Genomic DNA, 23943 nt, shown 5'->3' with positions numbered 1-23943 from the left:
CATAGCAAGTAGGCTTGTCGCAACAGCAGCATAATTTGGAAGAGTTTCCACAGTATCATCAGCAGGTGTAGCACTGCTGGGTTATTTGCCTTTGAGTAAGTTTTTCTATGAAAAAGTCATCTTTTACATGAGTTCATCATGATTTCAGAAGTGCTTTGCTGGGTAGAATTTCCTCATGCAGCAGGTGTGTGTAATGCTGTAACGTGATGGAAAATGCAGCAGTGATAGCAAAGTAGCAAAGTTCTAGGCTACAGCAGGTGAGGATGTGCTCAAGCACAACAACCACAGACACAAAAACAAAGGCAAAAAAGAAAGTTCTACTTACATTTGGAAGGCCCAGGATAGACAAGGATCTCAAGCAAGATACCCTTACCTTCACTGCCAACCCTTAAATGAAGCCTAGGAAGAGGTGGAGCCAAGATCCACTCCTTCTGGTTACTCAGGTGTATTGAATGCATCTGAGCTCCCTTGAGTTGGCCCTGCCCTCCCAACAGGTGCTCAATCACTGCTTCAGGCCCTGACTTAATATTTCTGCAACAGCATGTGATCTTGTTTTCTTCAGCCACTATGTGTCTATCAGTTTCCATCATCAACATTTGGAAGGAAACAAAACAAACAAACAAAAACAGAACAAAACAACATAAAATATCTTTTTTCAGTAAAAATAGGTATGTTGATGTATAGCAATGTTTAATATCATGACAACTGTGGGCATATTTTAATGTGGCTTGGTTCTTCATTTCTTAATTAAAAAGCCATAATATGATCGTCTTATACATGCAACAAATTGACTCAGGCATACAAGCTCGTGGTGGCTTAAACTGAACTAGTCTGATAAAGATTCTCTGAGAGCTGTTGTGGAATAAATGCACGCAAACACACAATCTCTTTTGCAAATTGGGCCAGACAGAAGCACTTTATTTCCAAGCTATAGAAGATAATGTTGAGTGACAAAGGTACAGCCCAATATCCACATGAGCTCTGAATTAAAAAAAAGAAAAAAACAGGGCATATTTACTTTTGTAGCAGATGAAAAGTGCTTTGTGAGGGGGCCTGGTAGGGCAGAATTGCTTCTATGCAGAAGGATGAGTTGTTATCCCAGCTGAGAGGTGTATTCCTGATACTTGGGAGCCACAATCTGGAGCGCCACCAGGGGGCACTGCCCGCACAGACACTGCAAACACCCGCTGTGCGACCAGCGCACGGCGCTCCTCCAAACCTGCCTCCAAGCGGGACCCTCGGCAGGCAATGCTGATGGTGGCAGAAACAGCCTTAAAACAGGTTGAAATACGCCTGGTTTGGTGTGACAGGAAAGCACCTTTCACGTGTCAGAGTGTCTCAAATTGTCAGTGTTAAGCTGGGGGAGCTTAACGCTATCTCACTATTGCTACTACTGAGCAGGGAAAAGCACACGGGGAAAACGCCTTCCTCATGAACAAATCTGATCACGGTTAAGGGGACGGGGGGTACTGACCCGGTGTTGGGCGGAGTGACAGCAGGCAAACCCTCGCAGTACATAGGCGGTCCCTTCGGAGTGCAGCTATCATGGCGTGGTGCCGGCAGTGCGCGCAGGGATGGTCGGCTGCCTCGCAGACTCCGAATTCAGCCATAGTCTGCACTGGGCAGAAAGCTCTTGCCAAAAAGAATGTGGGATTTCAGTTGTGTGGCTGCAGGGAGTGCATCAGCCTGTTGCTGCCAGTGGAGGGCGGCAGGGAGACCGCCTGCTTGAGTGTGAGCTGGTGGGCGATCTGCCCAGCATGGTGGCAGAGCTCAAGGAAGAGGTGAAGTTAAGGAGCATCAGTGTGTGTGAGCAGGAGATAGTCTGGTAGAGCGACTCCCTGCTATACACGTGATAAGAACTGAAGTGATACCCCTCAAACAGTGGCAGACCCCTCTCCTGGTGCTGCCAGGCAGAGGGAGGGGACCTAAGAGATGGGGAGGAATGGAAACAGGTCTCAGCTCAGCGTTGCATGCAAACCCCATCCCTACATACCTTGTTTCCTAGGTACCATTATACAATTGGTTTGAGGCTCTGGCATTTGAGGGAAAGGGGGGAGATCTACCCAGGGATTTGTCTAGGGTGAGGCAGTTAACTCCATGCCTCAAGGTGGCTTCTTCCAAGAAGGAAAGAAGGGCAATATATATATATATATATATGTATATATATATATAACTACAGGGCAGTTTACTCAGTGCTTGTGCCAGGAGAGGTTCAGATTCAGGAATAGTCAGGCACTGGAACAGGCTGCCCAGGGAGGCGGTGGGGTCACCATCACTGGAGGTGCTCAAGAAATGTTTAGATGTAGTACTGAGGGATATGGTTTAGTGGGGAAATATTGGTGGTAGGTGGACAGTTGGACTAGATAACCTTGGAGGTCTTTTCCATTTTTAATGATACTGTGATTCTGTGATATAAAACCTCCGTTAAAATTATGAATTAAAAATAGCTGTTCAATAGTAATCACAAAAATGTAAGGAAAATATGTGTTCTAGTTCAAGGAAAGATTTGTCCTTACAGTGCATAAGAAAAATGAAGTGATGAAGGTCATTTAAATGTTACTGTACTTGTCTCTTGGAATGACTGGTTAGGTTCATTGGTAATAATACCTGTTAAATGCACCATGCATGACTACTTGCTGCTGTTAGTAGAAGCAGGCACCGTGGTTACTAGCACTAAAAGGTGCAAGGGTGTAAACAGTCAGAGCAGCAGTAATATGTGAGCATAAAAGCTGGGCATAATACACAGGAAAAGCAACAACTTCAGTAGGCTGCTGCTTCCTAGCAGGCAGTAGGTTGTGCTCTCTCCTCGTGGCCCTGGGTTCACATCATCACCATAATGTCTTCTAATGGCTTTCGAGTCAGTGCAGGCACAGTGGCATCTTTCTTGGGATAGCCCACGGGGAGCAGCAAGAGCAGCTTCTCATTCACTGGGCGGTGGAGCAGTGCCCGCAGCTGGGGGCCACAGTTCAAGGGTGTGGTGGTCACTGTGTACAGACCGGCATTCTGCAAGGAGACAGGAGCAGAGTGAAACAAAGGTGTGTGCTAGGTGGTTTTGTAAACATTATTCTCCTGAGACCTGTACACATTCTCATACTGACTAGCCCTTAAACAGTGTCTCATTACACCCTTCTGCAGGCTTTAGAACATCCCATTTACTCACTGCCTCAGCAGAGCCATGAAAGATGCCTATTTTGCATACAGGGGAAAAAAAACAAAACACAAACACAACAAAACCAGCATCTTTCCACTGCAGCAAGAGCCCAGGCTAATGGAAATAGCTCTGTTCTCTAACATACCTGTACTTTGCATAGCAGGAGTCTGCCGGTGGTGTGTCATGACAGGGAACCTGTGGTTACTGTGAAGATGGGAGGCACTTGTGAAGCTTTCACTGTAATATCACCCCATGGGGTTCATCACTCACACAGAGAAATGTTTTGGTTCTTAAACTCAGATTGTTGGCAGGAAGATGTCTTACAGCTTTCTGAATGTTTGCTCCTGCTCAAGTTCTGTACCTCACAGGGGTAGGAGACGCAGCGTCTGCCTCAGAACTTGTCATAGGAGTCTGTGACAAACATTCTGGCTTGCATCAGAAACCAAAAATAAGTCTGTGCATCACTCTGCCCTCACGTGAAATCTCATAAAAAATAAAAAATAAAAAGAGCTAAATGATCTGACAAATAAGAAAGAGCTGACATTATCCAAAAATCATGGCCACACAGCAGAGGTTCTTCTTAGGTGTTGTGCACGTAATGCAAAGCATGTTGGTTGGCTTTGAGATACAAAAGACAGGCACAGATACATGCACAGGCAATATGCTTCTCGTATTCAGTAGTATCTGTGATCTTCTGAAGAGAAGAGCTAATAGTAGTCCATGGCACTGTGTCCTTTAGTGTTGTCAATTAACTTCTAAGAGCTGGGGAAGAGATAGCATTAAAGAGACTAACAGTTGGTAGGGAGTCTCAGAAGTCCCACTTGATGGTGAGCTGGCAGAAAGTGGAGCTTTGTCACTCCTACAGTGTCCAATTTAGGCACCTGTGACATAACGCTGGTTCTGTCCTATTCCTTGTGCATCCACTTTGCTGTCAGCTCTATGGGGAGAAAATAGAGGCTCCTGTGCAGCTGTGGAACAGCAGTACCCCCAGTGATGTGCATCTGCACTGCCCTCTTCTCAGACATCCCATCCTGAAGATTCTCCTAAGGAACAACAATGCAGGCTTGGAAATGCCACTCCCAACAGAGTGGAGGAGAATTGGCAGTTCCCGATGGGGGACTGGCCTAATGTAAGAGATGGCAGCTTACTGTTATCCTGCTGACAGTCCAAGCTAACAATCAGAATATCTTCACTGATTAAGTATATGTGTGAGTACATCAGATACATCAAGCAAAAGTGAGTGCTGAGAAACCACAGAGAAAATCCGACTGGTTGGTGCCAAGCATGCTGAGCTTTAGAATCAGTACATTTTCAGAAATATCTCAGAAAGACAGATTGAAATTGTACAGTCTGTTCAGTAAAATATGTCCCTGATATTTTTTCCAGCATTGTGAACTAAATTGGTTCGGGGTCAAGCCATTTTTTAGAGGTTACTGAAAATGTGGTGCTGTACAGTCATACTTTGGTAACCTACAGACCTTTGTCATCCCTGTTAACATAAAGCAGAAACTACATAAGGCAGAAACCACAGATGCTGAAGCAGGTGATAGGAGAACAGTGATAACTCTGAAAGTAAGTTGCACTGCATTTTTCTTCTTCTTAAGAGTACTGACAATAGGAATCAGCACAGACAAGGGCCTATGCAGAGTAACTTTAAAGCTCAAAAACTAAGATATACTGCCAGGATTTGGACAGTCTGAAGGACTGAATGTTAAAATCTAAATTCGATTCCATCCTTATTTTGGCAGAACAGTTTTGATATGTAATTGAAACCGATATAGTGACTTCTCAGTGTGCCAGTTCTGTCAACATACCTGCAGTGCAGCAAGCAGCATACCACAGGCAATAGATACACTGATTTCATTGTAGTAGTGGGTCTTCTTTTTGCCATTTGGAAGCCTCCCATACACCTGCTTGAAAATAAGGATCAGATAGGGGGCAGTGTCCAAGTATTCTTTGACCCAGTTTGTTCTGCAAAAGAATATTTAAGACATTTATTTTGCAACTCTTTCACTTTCCCATAAGTCACATTTGCTATCTGCGAAGGTCCAGTAAAGGTATGTGACAATTACAGCAGTAGGCTAAAACTTAAAACATATTCTGTAGAGGATTAAGTATTATCAGCTTAAACAGAAACATTTCTGCAAAAAAAAGCCTGAATAGAGTTCTGAGGTTTAACACATTCAGCTGAGGAACTGAAAAGTAGAATTGCAAAAATAGGAGCTTGGTCTTGACCTCTTATCTTTGAACTGGCCTCACAAGCATTAGTCCTTAAGATGATTTAATTCCTCAAATTGTGCAGACCTGCAGCTCTACCGGTTGTCATCAAACTCAAATGCTTGGAAAAGTCTCGAAATGGAGAATGTGTAATCACTTTTATTCAACAGAATTTTATGGATCAGCCACCAAGGATCTATGCATATTTTTAGGTTTTTCTTGCCAATCTTATATCTTAAAAATATCTAAAAACAGAGAAGGAGGAAGGAAAGTAAAAGTATACTAGAAGAAATCAAGATAGGCTTCTTTTATCATGTTAATTTTCTAGACTGTGGTGCTTTCAATAAGATTCTCATTATCTTGAAAATCAAGACAAAACCAAACAACAGGGAAGGGTATTCTGAACATTCAGATCCCTTATTTCATCCTTTTTCTGGTAAGGCTGAAGCACAGTCATAACAAGTAGCCAGAATTAACATAAAGATAGAAATGCAACTCCTGCTGGGGCAATGGAGCTCCAGCTTCTCTCAGACAGGAATTTGGGAGGAAGCCCAACTGAAAATTAGTATAAGGATCACAGTATAGACACTTCAGCACCACACTGGCAGGGACAGCCTCTGACCTCATATTTCTTCTTTCTCTGCAATCAGGAAGTGGGAAATGTTTACAGCTGCCTTTCTGTGCAGCACCAGTAAATGGGGAAAGCTTAAGGAATAGAGAATAAAAAGAACATCTTTAAAACAAGATTTACAAAATATATATCTTCAAAGGTTTTATGTGGTGTTTGTTGGTGTTTGCTGTTGTTTTTCCTTACTCAAAATAAATGCCAAAATTCAAAAAGAAAAGCATGAATAAAACTCTCAGTGTAGTTTTCCCAAGACCAAAACACATCTCCCTCCAACACTCTTAACCAATTCATCTTTTCATACCTTAATCTCTTGAGGTCATTAACCCATCTATCTCCCATCCTTTTTTTATAGTTTATTTCTTCTTCTTCTTCTACGATCTCCCGAATCTTATGTTTTAAATCTGGATCTTGCACTACCACAAAGGTCCAGGGCTCAGTGTGCGCTCCACTGGGTGAGGTACCTTAGTACAAGAATGGGAAAAGATGAAGAAGCAGCTGGTAGAATTCTGGGAGAGGGTGTGCAGTGAGAGGTGTAAGCTCTTCCCCAAGGGCTTTCCACCATTAGAGCAATGGGAAAGAAAAACTGATGAACAGGGAGAAAAGGACAGAGATAAGTTCAAGCAGACAACCTCTGCATTTCTAAGTATAAAATTCCATCCAGTGACTGAGGTTAGTTCTTTCAAATTTCCATTTAACAGTTAGGAAAAGTTGAGGATTTGTAAAAATTCATTTGTGGTTCTTTATGATATGGCAATATTGTGATGCAACACATGCATACAGCAATGTTAATGCAAATTATTATGCCCAAAGCAGCACATCATCTGAATATGCAACAAACTCAGAAATGGTTTTAGCTGAAGGGCAAAGCTAATAGATTTCAAGGAAAGAAGTCTAACCACCCGCAGGAATCTGTCTCTGGCTGACGAATATGAGTAACTGCACAATGCAGGCACCTGCCATATAGCATACAGGTTTGAATTTGTTGTCCCAAGACAGCTGGTCTATGTATGTATTCAGTCTCCACTTACTCATTGAGCTTCAATCACTTTGACACTACTGGAGAATATTTTAAATGCCTAACAAATGAAAGCCAGAAGCTGAAGAATATAGTTGTCTGTGCAAGCTCACAGAGATATAGGGCAAAGAACACTGTTGAAATCTCTCTAGCTCCACACAAACACTTAAAATATTTGAAATTCTTGGATATGTGCTACATTTGCTCGTGTGAGCACTGACTTCAGCTTGAGAAACCCTGAATAAGCAGCTTGAACTATTTATCCTTTATATTAAAATCTGTTTGTATCAAGAACCTCGTCTCTCCCTTGGGTTTGGATAAGAATGGATAACATTTATGTTTTGCATTGTTTTCTTTTCCTCTGCACAGCCCAAAGCTTTCAGGCTTACAAAGTACTTCATCTGTACTCCAGGCTTGTTCACGTTGGTGCATTTGCTAAAACATGTTCAGTGTTCTAATGACTCCCAGCTAATTAGAGGAAGATGGAGTCTTGTTACAGTGCAGTTACAAAGCTGATTACAGTTTTAAAGAGAAAACAATGCACCTCAAATGCTAAGAATCTCCTTATTAATAATCCTATTAAAGTCTATTGAACTTTTCTCTAAGGTAGCTTATGAATATTGTTCTGTGCTAACAGCAGCAAGTTCACAGAATTAAGATAAACGATGAGCATCAGACACGCTACTGGCTGAAGTCAGTGCTGCTAAAGCAGAGATGGGATTAGATGGGGACATTACAGTGGTGATTTGAAACATGAGTTCTCAAAAAAATGAAAATTCATATCTGAGCCTCAGCCAAACTATGATCAAGGTCCTCTGCATACATACCAGTCATGCAACAGGACCCTGGCAATGATACTGGAAAAATAGGAAACGGTTTATTTCTGCTCTTAAAAGGATACTATTTTACCAAAAATAAATCTTAACCATTTACATTATCTGAAATGTTTCCCACATCTGAATCAAACTCTTAAATTTACCTGGGGAAAAACAACAACCAGAAAATACATGTGAAGAATATCACGAGGAATGAAATTTGAAAGCGCATGAAGTACGAATGATTTGACTTTTTTTTTTGAGAGCAAACACTTCAGTGTTCCTATCTGAAAGATATGTCACTGAAATGCATTTAACTTCTAATAAAAATAACTTTTAAAGCTTAAAAATGAGATTTTTTTCATGTTTTTGATTTTTTTTTCCCCTTTCAGGGGCATTAAAACTATAAGAGAAGTGCTCCAAACAAGTCCTTAACATACAGTCATTGAAGCTGATTAATTTCTAAGCAACCAATGAGTGCTTACTCTTTATGGCTTCAGATGAGTCTAGGAAGACCGCAATCCAAGTGCCAGTTCCCTTGGCTTTTTCATATCACTTTTACGCAGTGGAACAGCCATACTGAAGGTTGTGGTTTTTTTTCAGACTTTAAACAATGCACTACCTACCTGCTGCTCTGATGACATTATCAATAACCTCCCTGGGGACTGATTCATCACTGAGAAACCTTACAGACCGCCTCTTACTGAGAAGTTCATAAAATGACCGTGACCTTTTAATCATTTCAGCCTCAGAGTAGCGCTCTGCAACAAAGGGGACATGGGCAACATTTTCATCAAGTCCTTGCCACTCTTCATCGTTCTCTGCAAGAAAATAAAAGCAGTTAGGGATTTTTTTTTTTAACTGGAGAACACTGTAGTCTTTGACGTTCACTGCCATAATGCACTTTGGTCTGTACTGACATACATTGCGCTTCTACACTACCGAACAGCCAAAGTCTGAGGTTCCCATTGACACACCTCATTGATCCCAAGCTCCAGCTAACATGAAAACTTTGTTTAAATACCAAGAGGCAGAAGAAAACTGGCTGTAGGAACTGTGATCCAGGAAGAAGCTACATCCTTTAGCTCTACAGTCTGCAAGTTATCTTGTAAAAGTGGATTATAAGCTGAAACAACAGTGAAAAGGTGGGCAGCTTTTGAGCCCACTTTTCTCTGTAAGCAAATCTGAACACGTATGTGCATCCCCAAGCAGTCTAATAAGAAAAAAGAAAAATCAATCAAATTACTGAAGAAGAGAGCTTAAGTATCAAGATGTTTAAGATTTCCTCTGAAGAACTGAATGTCAGCTTCTTCCTATGTTCATGTTTCATAGGCTATGTGCAAATGGGACTTTGTGGTTACGTTCTTTGGTTTCAGGAGACCTTCAGCAAAAGGGGCAATGGGTAATAGGCATTTATACTTAGGATAGCATATCAAACATAGGGTGTTGTGTTTCTTGTTTTTAATTTAAGAAATCAAAATGGTTCCTAATTTCACTGAAATTAAGCATTCTTTTTATTTTTTAGTATCATAAAATACATCTTCTGCTCTCTCTGAAATCTATTTTTTTTCTCCTCTGTGTTCCTAGAATTAACAGTGGCATTTTTTGCCGCTATGACATGGAAGTTAAAAGCATTTAAATTGTGCATTTCTGCTAGTCGATAGTATTGAGCAATCTGCTACAAAGGGCTGAGTCAGGAAAAAAATATTCCAGTGTTTTTCCACTTGCCATTAGGCTGTTATTTCAAAATCATAGCAGTCTCCAATGCAAATTCAAACAGCAGCTAATTCTGTGCTTTTGAAGTATGCAGTTGCTTTAGAGACCAGGCTGATTTTTGTTAATTTTATAAACACCAGTGAAATATTCACAAGTGTGGCTCAGCTTGTGCAAGGGGATGCAATATATCCAGTTGCACATGTTGAACCTAAGCAGAGATTCCAGACTCCCTATAACATATTTTTCATTTTATATACAAACAAGTCACCCAAAAAACTTTATTCTTTTTAGCATTTCATAGCTGCGATAGGCACGCTCAGTCAAGCCTGCAAGGCCACAGGGCAATGGGAAGCAGAGACAAGTTGTAAAAATTATTTTGTGGGAATCTTAAGCACTCAAACTGGAAAAAAAAAAAAAAAAAGAAAAAAGAAAAAAAAAGAAAAAGGAAAAGAAAAAAAGAAAGAGGATGCTTTTTTTCTAGCATTCCCTTTGTGCTTTACATGTAGTACAGCAGATTATTTATTATTCAAGTAGCAACTAGCTGGCTAGAACTTGCTCTTTGCTAGGATCCTAATGACCTCCATCAGAAATTATCGCACACCTCCTTTCTGCTGCTCCTCCTCCACACTCAGCGAAGGGAATACCACTGGGTTATAAAGGCTATGTTTACACTGTACTGGGAAGTAAACTAAACCAGGAGGGTTACAGAGAGATTACACTTCTTTGAAACAGCCAGGATACAAAAACTTGCAAGTTTGGGGTGCATAAATTATCTCAGAATATCCTCTTGAAGGATTTATAGGCCTGAAAGCTGGATAGCTGCCTGCAGTGGCCTCTCAAAATCCATCTTATGTATACAGGTATTTCTGATATAACCAAAATACACATTGCTGAACTGAGAATTAAAAGTAACGCTGACACACATCCTAATTCTATCTACGAGCACTTACATAAGGAGTTTCTAAATGGGAAAAATGTTGTCTTTATGATAACAAAAAACTCATCAGCTGAGGTTGTGCATGTGTATCATAAGGCATAATGTAACTAAAAAACTATACTGAATTTATACTAGTATGCTGTAGTGACCATTCCTATTCATTTCCTAAGCTTATAATGTTGAGTGCCCTGAGAAATGGAAATAGGATAATTCGAGTCTATCTATAATAACTTATATAAATTTCTTTACTGGGAGAGTGGTTAGGCCCTGGAACAGGCTGCCCAGGGAGGTTGTGGATGCCACATCCCTGGTGGTGTTCAAGGCCAGGTTGGATGGGGCCCTGGGCAACCTGATCTAGTAAACATGGAAGTTTGGTGGGCCTGCCAGGCAGGGGGGTTGGAGCTTCATGATCCTTGAGGTCCCTTCCAACGCGGGTCATTCTGTGATTCTGTGAACTTAGAAATGTCCAATAAAAACTTAGCCCCATCAGCTCTTATGTGCTCTCATTATTTACTTCCATATGATGAGGTTTTAGCAAGGTTCATAAAACAGGAAATAACATACATGCAATGCACCATACCTTCTATTCCTTTTTTTTTTTTTTTTCCCATTCTTTTTTTTCTGGTGATGGAAACTTTACAGTTTAACACTTGCAAGAAGGTCTTGGATAAGCCCAGAAGGACATCTCCTTTTCTACTATTATTTCAAAATAATCAAAAATCCTTTTGGGTCAGAGATACGGAAACCAGTCTACAAACTACTGAAACCTGTACAAAAGAGGTTTGTCAAGTAGGAGTTTAGGGCTACGAGGAAATCTGTGTAATCTCTGTACTTGATTTTGAAACACAAGGAAAGTTGAGTAAATGATAAACCACAAATGTCAAAGAACAGAAAGATCAAATTAACTGTATAGATGAGGAGAGTAGTTAGAAAGTTGAATTAAGTACATTGTCTGAGTCAAAGAGCATGTTACTCGTGTACATTTGAATGCCAAGACAGCAAACTGGAAGTGCAGTCAGTGCCTGTATGGGACATAGAATCATATCTCATTTAAAACATGACAGACCAGGGAGAGAAGAATCAAGCAACACTAGCAGTATCCACTTGGACATGTTCAGGAAACATTAACAGAATTGATGTTGTAGATTGGAAAGAAATATAAAAGTTATATATTTAAAACAACTGTAGTTTTTTGAGATGCACTGCCTTATGGGATAGCGTGAAACATACAAGAAGTTCCCAAAGTCACATTTGAATTAGGACACACCTTTAAGAGCAACATTGCCTTGTGAAGTATGTGGTGGAAGCACAGCTTTCTAAGTATAGACTGAAAAGATTATCAGTTAATTCAATCTAATTGTCTACGTGACAAGTTAAGGCAACGAAAGCTTCTAATCTAAAAGATTAAGAAAAAATAAGTTGAACAACTCAGATTGAAAAACCCAGGGATAAGGAATCAGAGGCATTTGGCACTTCTTCATATCAGAGGTACAAAATTCATCTCAGGTGTAACTGGTTGAATAAAAATATCATGTAAATGACGTACAGGCAGCTAAGAATAGAAGTTAAGCAAGTTAAAAAGTTAGAAAAATTTGCAGTATTACCAAAAGTAAAGCTGAGTTAAATTTTTTAGGTTTATTTTCCTGGATTTTTTTCCTTGTAAGTAGAAGAAAAGCAGCTACTCCACGGCCAAGATGGTTTGGCATAGTAATAACATGGCAGGGAAAAAGGGCATATAATTTCAAAGACATTGAACACGTGACAAGGGTGAGATGACTAGTAAGAATGAATGTTTAAGAAGCACCTTATCTAACTATCTAATTTAGAATATCTAATTTAGAATTGTAAGCGAAAATATGCCGGAATGCACTAAAATGGGAATACTGGCTGAGGCAGAAGAAGTACCTAGAAGCGACAGAACTGAAACACAAAATTGAAATTCTCCTGGAAATTTTTTTAAAACATAAAATAATCTATTATTTATTCCATTCTACCATGTGTCTACCATTCATTCTTAGCAGTTAATGTCATCCATATGCTAAGCTAAAAACATTATCAACACCATCTGTTTGGTGCACGCTCTCTATATCTTTAATGGCTATGTTTGGACATATTCCTTCATTTGTATGGTCACGTTATATAATACTACAAGTGTCTTGTTTGTATGTATGTGTATTCCTTCATTTGATGGACAACAGACTTCCTGCTAGTCATTCAACTCTCCTGTTAGACACAATCTCAACATTCCCACAAATGCTATTCTGTTGTACATCTCCAACAGTCATTAAGCTTCTTTTCAAGCAAACCTGAAAAGATTCTGGCTTAGATATCCCAAGTGAAATCTCATAATAGATGTGTCCTTTGGATACATTTTAGAATGATGTTTGTTTTCTTACAAGAATTTCACATGGAAATTTAAAATCAGCCTACAAATCATGTAATAAATTTTGTCTTGGTTTGAAGGAAACACATTTGAGTTTCTAATATTATAAACTCACACTGAGTACAATGACTTGTTGTTTAATTTTTGCTGGCCACTTATTTTGCCCACAGTGATACTTCTATGTGTTACTGGCTTTCATTTTTATATCATTAAGAAATTTCACTTGTACACTCCTTGGTTTTATGAAAGGCTACAGGGTAATATTAATAATTGATTCTGACGCTGATCATTGAAAAACATCACCACTAACTTCAGTCTAGACTAAAGTGTTTGCTTTTCAACTAGCTCTTTCAGTTTATTCTCTAAGGAATTGCTTCCAACATTTAGAATTTCTATGATATGACGCACAGAATGTAATTACATGCATATAAAGAAAGGCTGTGGACCTTTGTACCTAAAGCGCTGGAGAAATGACCCTGTGCTTCTTTGCATGATTGATGGCAGACTGCTACATAATCTGCCACTATAGGAATCTCATTAACGAATCCAATCCTGAACTGAATGTGCTACTAATCGTAAGTTAAAGGAGATGGAGTGCCTTACTTGCGAGATGCAAATACTTGTTAGTAAGGTGAGCCTGGAATCATAGAATCGCACAGGTTGGAAAATACCTTAAAAATCATCACGTCCAACCATGACCTAACCATACTGCCCTAACTCTAAGAACGCTCCACTAATGTCCCTGAGCACCACATCCAAAAAGTTTTAAAACACATTCAGGGATGGTGACTCATCTGCCTTCCTGGGGAGCCTATTCCAGTGCTTAACAACCCTTTCTGTAAAGAAATTTCTCATGATATCCAACATAAACTTAGCCTGGTGCAACTTGAGGCTATTTCCCCTCGTCCTGTCACCTGTCACCAGTGAGAAGAGACTTGCCCCACTCTCGCTGTAAGCACCTTTCAGGTATTGGAAGAGAGCAATAAGGATCAGTGATCTTAACCAAAAGAAGCATCAAACGGGAGAGACAGACCTTGGAAGAAAGAAGTTAGTAACATAGCATTGCAAAAGTAAATTCAAGCCATAATACAGTTACATAAAGCCTACATAAAGGCTTCTTAAGTACTTCAGAGCAATGAACTATTTCTTAAAGCAAATAAATGCTGGTTTATCTACTACATGAAAAACTGTGAGCCAAACTGATTGTTGTCTGTAAACCACAGGAAGGTTATGACTTTTCTTCCCAGTCCTGGGAAATGTATCCTAGGAACAAACAAAAGAGGATGGAACAATAAACAGTGGTTGTAGGCAAAGGTTAGACAGCAGGCAGAGGAGATTTTTTAACCTATGAGGTTCTAGAATAACATTCCAGCAATGTATGAAAATGGGATCAAGTTTAGACTTCAATCAGCTAATGACAAAGACTGAAGCATCAGCAGGGGGATAAATGCAATGAAGTGTGATGTCTATGTAAGTAAGTCTTATGTTCCTAAATCACACAAAGAATGAACTGTCACTAAATTGGAAAATTAAATTTCTGCTGTCTCACTCACATCAATAGTATTATTATTGAAAGATCTGGGGGACCTTTGAAATACATCTGAAGTGGGAGAGGTCCGTTATAAGAAATATCATAAGCAATAAGCACTGAAGTCTGAGAAGAGATGAAACATTTGGGCCTTTGCACATGGCTTTATATTTTTTAAAGACATTACCAAGCAAAGTCCACAAAATTAAATACGCAGCAATAAAATCCCTTTGCTAATATTCTCTGCAGCTGATCCTCAGTATAATAAGGTTGCAAATAAAATTAATTCTGATCCTCCACAACACTGTAAATTGGCTCTGTATTTACCTTATCCATTAATGTTATTGATCTGAATATATGACCCAGAAAGTGACTTGTTTGTTCCTGATTTGAGACAGGTGTATTATAGTAATTAACTAGGTAAGGACTCCCTGGACTAAATAATTTCTAGCAGTTGTCTTTGCAAGCACCTAGATTTAACTGTGTAAAACAGAAGCCGTGGGACATTAGGTACCACCATTTTGGAATCAGATGCACAGCATTTGGAGAAAGCCCTCATGGCTCATGCTTCAAGATAAGGCCAAAGAAACATGTTTTTAATCTATGTTTAAATGGCAATTAGACAAGACCAAGTACAAGATACAGCCACACATATAGACCATTTGTACCAATCCACAGCGCAACAGTCCCTCATTCTGGATCTCATAAATGAAGGGAGAGGATATAGAATATATGGAAATGCAAACAAACCTGAAGCACTTCCAGCTAATAACCTACTGATTGAATGCTTGCCACTTAACCAAAGAAGTGTGTTTCTGGCTGCTCTGAGAAACATCTTTCTCTTCAGTTGCTGAAAGCATAACAAAGACAGGCTTGGGAGCACCTGGGACTCCCTCTTCTGCTATTCACTTCCATTAAGTGGCTCTACTGAGCCCATGCAAGCAGATCAGCTAATTGCACCTAATGCTCTAGTGCCCAAAGGTTTGCTCCTATGAGGGGAAACATTCCCTGCTGATGCCACTTGAAGGAAAGTTTACAGTGCTGGTGATGCCTGAGCAAGTTCAGTGCTTTCCTAAGGAGGTGCAGGGTGTACCCTGCCCCTTGAAGTGTTTCAGAAATGTACAAGGGCTACACAGTACTAGGCTTCATCCTTCCCTTGGTAAAGTGCCCTTTAGTCATGGCCAAGTATAAAAAAATCTTGGTATTTAGCTGCATTTTCCCATTAGGAGGCTACACAAAATTCAGCTTGTTTACCTAAAGCAGACTCGGGTTCCAGTTTTAGACAACAACTTAAAAATGCTTCACCTAATCTACCTCAAATTCTTTCCAGAGGAGCTACCTTTTTAAGCACAAGCCAACCTGAGACATTTAAGTAGAAGTGAGCTTTTCTAATAAAGAAACATTAGTGAAGTAGTAGGATTTGCATGACAGATGAAACATTCCCTACTGTTCAGGAGAAAAAAAAAGCCTCTGTTTGCATTCCATGTTTCCATTTTGGCAGCTGCTGTGGTCAGTGACAATTTGTACACTGACAACAAGGTGAACATGTTTGATCATTTATTATGGCATGAGCTGAATAACAGATCCCTTCTAAGACAGTCATATGCTATTCTCACTTAGTCTGGACTTCTTCCAGCTGAGGAAAACCTTCACCAAGCATGGTGCAACTACATCATTTTACCTGGAAATAAAAGACTTGCCTGTTATGCAAATATCTTGGCTTTAATTCACATAGCATTAAGGGAAAGATGATTATTTCTTGTTAAAACAACATAGCAAGAAAGTCTAATTTAATGTTGCATTACATGGTGCACTGAGAGTGGTTTTACTAAAAGTCTCCTTTAGCAATGGCATAGAATTCTACCTACCTACAAAGTTATAAACTGTTTATAACTAGTACAATTTTGAATTTAGCACCTGCATTAAAGATAGGAGGAAAAAAACTAAGACAAATAAAAATAACATTTTGTATATGGAGCTATAGCAATGAGGGTCCTCATTAAAGGCTAATATGTTTGTTTACTCAGGGGATCTACATTTTTAAACTGATAGAAACAGCTGTAGTCATAAATATCACAATGATAACTTACAGAATTTTCACTTGAACTACCCACAGGAATTTGCAACAGTGTAAGAGAACTGGTAAGCCATTAGAAAAGGGAAATACAGGACAGTTTTGTATAGGATTTGTTTTGCATTGCAGAAAGGAAGGCATGACATTTGAACTAACTTTTAAGTAGATGTGTAGTCAACATGGTTTAAAACATTCCAAGTACCAACTATTTCTGGAAACTGATACAGAACACTAACTCAAACCACACTGAACACCGAGAAACAGAGAGAAGTAATGCTTCTCAGAAATAGGTATATGTACAGAAAACAATATGAGATGCAAGATTCCAAGAAAATGACTACATTAATGTGTCATTATGGGAGAGAGGGAGAGAAAAAAAAGTCTTTGGAACCAGCATGAGTGAATGAGCTGTATTAATTTTAAGTTTAAAAACTTCATAGGAACAGAACCAAGTAGGTTTTTATATCACAAAGAAATGAAAGGAGATTATGAAGGATAATGAACATGCAAAAAGAAGAAAAGGTACGTATTTTATGCTCATACTTTTGTCCAAGATGCAAATTGGGAACAACTACTGCAAGAAAAGCTGTTCTATCTGCAGCTTCAAATATGCTGTTGGGTGAACAGAGATCAGTGTCATCACTATTGCTATTGTTCTTAAAAATCTGACTCAACATAGCTCCAAAAATGATCCCCATTCTAAACCAGCTAAAATTTTTATGGACATTCGTAACTGTAACAAAACTATTTCCCTTTTTTTCCTGGGGGAGTTAAAATGAAATACATACTATGCCATGTAGCTCATGTAGGTAAAGCAGGATGAGGTGTCTATCGAGTCAGCCTACAGACAGAAGCTCTCTCCTCCCAGAGTTCCTCATCCTAGGAAGAAATTTTAGCAATATCCCCTTCCTTTCCTACATTCCACACAGAATCCCTCTTAGATCTGAGATCTGCTGGGCATGAGGCAGACAACAAACTCTGAAAATACATTTTCTTCTTGCACTCTGACCTATGGACTCTAAATGAAACAGATTAACACCAAGAGGAACAGGACACCAGAATAGCCTTGTTCCATCAAGTTGACAAGCTCAGGGTACAGTAGTAGCATAGCACTATGCATTTCTATCAAAGTGAAGAAGTCCAGAAGTTTGCATCTCCATTCTTATTAGCAGGCCAAATTCAAGCAACAAAATTGCTCAGTTGGATAAGACTTTCTTACCTTCTTCCTCTAAGTGGTGATCAGTGCCATCTCTTAGATCTTCATCCACCCATGGGCGAGATATGGGCTTACTTGTAGTGTCACGTTTTTCCTTCTCTCTATTAGTCTTCTTCAGTATTACCCCAATCAAAACACACACGATTGCTACGAAGACTGGGGTTAAGGAGGAAAAGAATGCCATGACTACTGAAATGTGGAGACTTCCTTCCAAGTTCAAGTTTCTCTTCTGAAAAGGAAAAGATGAAATGGGAAGCACAGAACGGCAGTAAGCAGAAAGGGGTGGACCCAAGGTTCACTCCTTGACCCTATCTCACTTCTGCTTTTCAGCCACTGCCCCCACAGCCTCCTCTGTGATCTGTGGTTAAGCAGACCCAGATTTAGCTATTTTGGAGTAAAACTGTAACAACACTACTTACAAAGAACTAGCAGAGGCACTGACCACGTACAAACACATAAATGCTGACACGTGCAGAATAAATAAAGAGATCTTCCAAAATCCCAGCCTAAGGCAAAACACTCCTTCCCCTTATTTTTTCAGTTACAGTGATCCCAGTAATCTTGCTTGTAACAACAAGTATGAGAAAGAGCCAAATAGGAATGTGACTTTTAGAAACTGATGACATCTCTTCAATGTTTAACTCAGAATACTTAGTAATATTACACGGTTCCCAGGAAATCAGAGTATCACCAAGCAAATATGGGCTTGCAGTGCCACCCTCGGTTGTGTAAACAGGTCATTACAACAGACAAGCAAAGTGGTAGCATTACTTCAGCATGAAGTATGAATTAGATTGTCTACAGAACCCCATGTCTCTTCTGGATGGTCTGGGGGAAAAAAAGAAGAAAAAAAAAAAAAAGAATTTAGGGAGTAAAAGTAAGAATGATCTGAAGGCTGGAAATCTATGCTGTGGTGAGTTTTAAAACTGTGACTTAGTTATCTTATCAAAAGATTAAAAAGCAATAGGATCCTGGTCTAATCCAAGAATGGTCAATGTCTAACCCATTTTTAACTAAGTCAGCTACTCGGGAACTGAAACAACATAGCAGCATGTAATTAGTGTCTTTATCTGGGACTGCTGGGCCATGATGGATAATAAAAAGTCAGGTGGCAATGGAGAGCAGGGTGCAGGAACTGACTGAAAGCAGTCACCAGCACCCACCAGCTCTTTTAGTGCCAGATAAGCACCACCCCTGCCAAGGCTTATCTCATGCTGCACAGGTCCTGCTTTGAAGTCTCTGTATGTTAATCTACATTTTGGATAAGCCCATGAAGGATATGTGAGAGCAGTCTACAGAGACATCCCGATGACCAGTGTGCCCTGCCGGGGTGTGCTGCAAGCCCTGCCTTGGGCAACCTCCCTCCCTAACCTTCCAGATGAGTTCATAATGCCATCAGAGATGAAATAAAGAGGACACAGAAAAAATGTGCTTATGGTGTTAATCCAATCCAGTAAAACTAGTGATAGACAGGCATCTGCCTCTGGTTATGAGAGTAACCTACTTGAAAACCTGAGCCATTAGTCTTCTTTTCTCCAGTCCAGATATGACCTGGGTCATATGGTTGGGTCGTTGATGCTTGGTTTCCTGTAAAATATTAATTAATTTTAAAAGTCATCCTTTACAGGAATAGAAAGGACAGCTATAATAATGTAGGGGAAAAAAAGAGTTAAATTTATCCTCTGTTTTCTTAATTTAGATATTTAATTTCATTTGTTCTCCCTGCTGGCCATCCAGTCAAGGAAGAAATACTTCACCTACTCCCAGCTGTAAACATCAAAATTGTTTGCATGAGTAGAAAGAGACCTACAGTTACATCAGACACTTTTTGGACAGCCCATTCTATGGCAGAGAAGGAAAGAGAAATGTAATCTGAATGGCACTGACTATTTCTCCCACAGGGAACACATTCTTGTTAACCTTGAATATTCACATACATATAAGCTAGTATCGGGATGCTTTGCAGCTGAAAATCCATCCTGCAGACAGACAGGCCCATTCAGAAAGAGAGAGAAAGAAGCAATAAGGAAGATTGAATTCTATTGTTTAAAATAACTACTTCTATTTGCAGTGCTGGGAACCTTGCAATCTCTCACTCTTCTGGAATAACTTCCACTTTCCTAGAGGTGATGAGATATTAATTTTACTCTTGTAAAGCAGAGAAAGAAAGAAAACTAAATAAAATTCCATTTGGTATTAACTCAGACGAAGTCTGTATTTGGTGTTATATATTCAAGTCTCTTAATTTGAACTTCAGCCCCACAGAAATCCCACAATACCTTGTTTTATTAAAATCTGATTTAGTTTCAATAACTCCATGCTGCAGACACTCAAAATATAAGCACAGTGATGCTCTGAGGTGCTGTGGGAATGGTGGGTGGACACAGTCAATTTGTATATAGTAGATTTTAATCATTTTTTCTAAACACGCTGCTGGATTTTCTTCAATCCAAGCTTTACATGATTATTACCATGATAAATTCAAGCAATATTATTACCATTATTTCTTCTGTTTTATGATAAGATCTAAAGCCTAGCAGCTGGATATTTTATTTTGTGATTTTCAAAATAGTCAGGAGAAACACTGCAAATATTCCTACACCTACAATCTAAGCTTTTCTGACAAGCTTAGAAAGAAGACAGAAGAATTCAGTAGCTGTTGTAAACACCAAAGGTCCAAAATTTTAGTGAGCGTGAAATCCATATTAATATTTTTAAGAGATACAGACATTCATACAAGAGTTTTTGGACCGGACACTCTTTTTTATATCTTTCCTACTGAATTCTGTGCTTAGTTGTTGTTCTGGAGAAATAAACATATTCAAATATCCAATATGGCCCTTCATTTATCTCAAAGTACATGTGTGTAAAGAGCAAATGTCATTCATAGGCTGCAAGGATACAAGTGCATGGTAGTGCAGTGCATTAGCTCTGTTCTAAGCTGTTGCAACTCCGCTTCTGAGAATAGTGGGACTGACTGACTGTGACAATTTCACCATCCTGCTGTAACTGCACTGAGTGGAAGCAAAGACACACAGACTTGAGCTCTGAGTTCCACAGCTCCGCCTCCCCTTTGGATATGACTCCCATGTTTCTTTCCATCACGGCTATGTGAAGATACATGGAAGGAGAGAGCTCTTTGTGAAGTCCTAAGCCTTCTCATTTCATCTCACTTTCTGCATTTGGCCATGGATAAACACGGGATATAGCGCTGGATGATCAGCAGAAAAAGAATGTTAACATGGAACATACAGGAGAACAGAGTAGGATGGAGATGGTAAGTACAACAAATACAGCACAAGTCTGTGAGATAAAACACCTTGTTGCATGCTATCTTCAGTAACCGCATCATGCCTGTCTTGCTTAACATTATTAGTTGCACGCAAAGATGGAAAATGTGTGCTATTTCCGATGCTGATCAGTGAACATACTTTTGTTGGGACCATCAAGTGACACAACAACACATGGCAGTGAGTGTCCAGATGGACAATATGCTACATATATAATTACAAGCAGGAAAACATGGCCACTGGGAATGGTCTTAGAGGTACAAATTTTTTTCTGTTGGCATCAGTCATAGAAGTGAGTTGCAGCATGAAGTTGAGGTTTACTGAGAAACAAACAAAAAAATCTTATTCAAATGCTGCCCGTAATCAGCCACTAACTCAGTATGTATCTGCTACAGGCAAGGCAAAAGCACACACAAATTGCTTAATCCAATTTCCCAATCAACAAATAGAGACAAATGTCTGGGATCAGCTGAAACTTATACATCACCATTGGCATTACTAAAAATATCATTAGCTTGATAAGCATCTTCATCCTTGTGATAGGTCTAGCACATACCTTCCTGCCTCCATCAGCGACCAGCTCACAGCTCTTCTGAGCAAGGTGACCCCAGTCTTCTGCTGTCTCTTGCTTCTTCTGCACTCCCCCATACAAATGCCTCCTTCCCTTCCCTGAGTCAGCTGCGTGATCTCTTCATGACCCCCTAGAGATATCAGATATCATGCCCTATAGCATTAGATTTGATTATCTTTTTCATTAACTTAGCTCAGATTGCCACAAATGTTATTACTGCTTATGAACTAGCCTTTTGAAATCTAACAGTACAGAAGCTAATGCAATTACATCCCATAGCAATGAAAGCACGAGACAACAATGCAATAGAGTAACTCTTTCCGTTTGCCCTCAGTATAGCACCCTTCTGTTGCAGGGCAGAAGAAATAACCAAAACAGTAGACAGTGTAATTCATTAATATAGTTCTAAAAAAAAAAAAAAAAAAAAAAAGAATCCATTAATTAGGATCCATGTTACCAGATAATCCATTACTCATACCTAAGGGAGCAATAGCAGTCCTAAAAATATGTGATTTCAGAAAATAGCTTAAATCATCTATGTTCAACATGTGGCCCACATGTAGCCTGGCCCCTTGCTCTTGATAGAAGACCACAGGGAAAAACAAGAATATTGGGGCCATGCATTTGTGTCATTCCATCTAGCACGGAAAAAAATACATAAGCTATGAGTAGCCATCTGGCAGGTGGGAGTGCAAATCCTAATAGAGGATGCCACAGCCTCTTCAGATTAGGAATGTTTAAGGACAAGGAAGGGGATGTCAGTGCCTTTGTCCCTATAGTTGAGAAAAACTGTTTATATATAGTTGAGAAAAACTGTTTCCAGCTAAAAGATCCAACCAAATGAAACCTCTAAATTGGGCCAAAGAGAGAAAGGCAGAGTCAAAGTGCAGAGACATAAGTTAAAAAGGCAGATGCTGGGTGCAGAGCAGAAGCATGTATATAGACACAGATAAGTATGTATATAGGCCTGAACCAGTTCTGTTGTCAAAGCCATGTAATTATTATGACACCAAGGGCTTGAGGTAGCAGCTTACCGAAGAATCAAGCAGCTCCCCATGCTGGTTCCCCTGCATCTACAGCTCTCCAGCCCTCATCCCCAGACATGTAGATCCACACTGACACTGGTGCATTTGCACATGCTCTTCCTGTGTTTCTAACTGCAGCACAGGCATCATCTCAGACCTCCTCTCATCATCAGTTCACTGCGCAGGAGAATGACTGTTTACAGTGAACTTATAGCAGCGCCCTACATGAGCAGACTTCTCAAATGGTGATGTAAAATCCAGTATCTGTTAGTGGTAGAAAGTTGTTAACTGGATATCCTTTGTAGCTGACATAAGAAAAATTGCTATTGTCATTTTGATGTAAAGAAGAAATACAGGGAAAAAATATAATAAAATGAGAAAAAAATAGGAAAAAAAAAAGGTGATTTTTTTATTTCCATTTGTTTATAGGTATTTTTCTGAGTGCTTACAGAGAGGGAAATTGTCTTTCATTCCATATTATTATGATGGGACAGCCAAATGGCAGCATGCAGCATTTAAAATCAGCATTTCAAAGCACTAGCTATTCTTGGAATAGCTATTTCTATTACTTCGCTTCTTATTTGCACCAAATCAAAACACAGCAAGCTTGTTTGAAGAGTTCCTTAGCTGATTACATCTGAGCCTCTAAAAACTTCATCTAGGAAAGCACTTTCCAACTATGAAAGGAAGCCTTCAATTCCTATGTAATTATAAACAGCTACGTTCAAAGGATTTTTTTTTTTGGTGGTACTGGATTTTTTTTCTTCTTTGAATGCTCTGAATGATAGTTTCATCTTCTTTAGCCTCCTCCTAGCCTCCCGAAGAAATCTATCACAAGGCTGAAGTCCTGTCCTCACCACAGAGGGCATCTGCAACCACTTCTCTGAGTGGGTCTGCCCATCCCCCTCCAACTTTTCTCATATTTCAGTTTGCAGTTCTGCCTGAACTGTGGACTGGCCACCCCAAAAATGCCTCAAACCAAAACCCTTCCTGCCACATGATCAGTAGCACCAATAGCCCAATGTTAACTGTGAGCCTGGTTCAGCTGCATCAAGGATGATGCTGTTCCAGTATTTCTCTCCGGTTTGCTCCAACATTTGTTGCTCACACAGCAAAGGTAGGAAGTGAATGTGGCCACGCTCCTACACATGCAGTCTAGATCAGAACGGATGCTGACCAGTAAACTTCAGGCAATTAGGCAATATGGATGAGATATTTAGAGTGTTGGATGGTGTGAAGTACCTTGGCATTTGGGGAGAGCAGGATAGCTGGGTCAGCATGCTCAACAGGGGCCCTGATTGGACCAGCATGCTGAGAGACCCAGCATGCTGACCTCTTCACCACCCTGAGTCAGCCTATTAAAGATATTTCCCAAGC

At 39.8% G+C, this 23943-nt stretch overlaps 1 protein-coding gene across 2 annotated transcripts; it reads right to left on the bottom strand.

Annotated features, from left to right (window-relative positions):
* Nucleotides 1-886: 886 nt before the first annotated feature.
* Nucleotides 887-21656, bottom strand: IYD (iodotyrosine deiodinase). 2 transcript variants are annotated; one of them, XM_032443734.1, is made up of 7 exons: nucleotides 21527-21656; nucleotides 19185-19267; nucleotides 17684-17909; nucleotides 8453-8647; nucleotides 6298-6457; nucleotides 4966-5122; nucleotides 887-3003 (listed from the first exon to the last, which is right to left on the bottom strand). In XM_032443734.1, exons 3-7 carry the CDS (start codon nucleotides 17862-17864, stop codon nucleotides 2821-2823), a joined length of 876 nt encoding a protein of 291 aa, XP_032299625.1. In that variant the 5' UTR covers nucleotides 17865-17909; nucleotides 19185-19267; nucleotides 21527-21656; the 3' UTR covers nucleotides 887-2820. The 2 variants fall into 2 exon arrangements, with proteins under 2 accessions (XP_032299625.1, XP_015713684.1); XM_015858198.2 differs by lacking the exons at nucleotides 19185-19267; nucleotides 21527-21656 and adding an exon at nucleotides 18100-18292.
* Between the last annotated feature and the right edge of the window lie 2287 nt (nucleotides 21657-23943).

The sequence above is a fragment of the Coturnix japonica genome, chromosome 3 (genome assembly GCF_001577835.2).
Source record: "Coturnix japonica isolate 7356 chromosome 3, Coturnix japonica 2.1, whole genome shotgun sequence".
Taxonomy (NCBI): domain Eukaryota; kingdom Metazoa; phylum Chordata; class Aves; order Galliformes; family Phasianidae; genus Coturnix; species Coturnix japonica.
This window is presented reverse-complemented; position numbering and strand designations above follow the sequence as displayed.

What these genes read in the sequence shown, in the direction of transcription:
- IYD (XM_032443734.1), bottom strand. Translation starts at nt 17,864, where the DNA reads ATGGCATTCTTTTCCTCCTTAACCCCAGTCTTCGTAGCAATCGTGTGT. An exon ending in TAATGTCATCAGAGCAGCAG is followed by an intron (nt 6,458 to 8,452) that starts GTAGGTAGTGCA and finishes TCTTGTACTAAG; the next exon opens with GTACCTCACCCAGTGGAGCG. An exon ending in TGCTGCTTGCTGCACTGCAG is followed by an intron (nt 3,004 to 4,965) that starts GTATGTTGACAG and finishes GTCTCCTTGCAG; the next exon opens with AATGCCGGTCTGTACACAGT.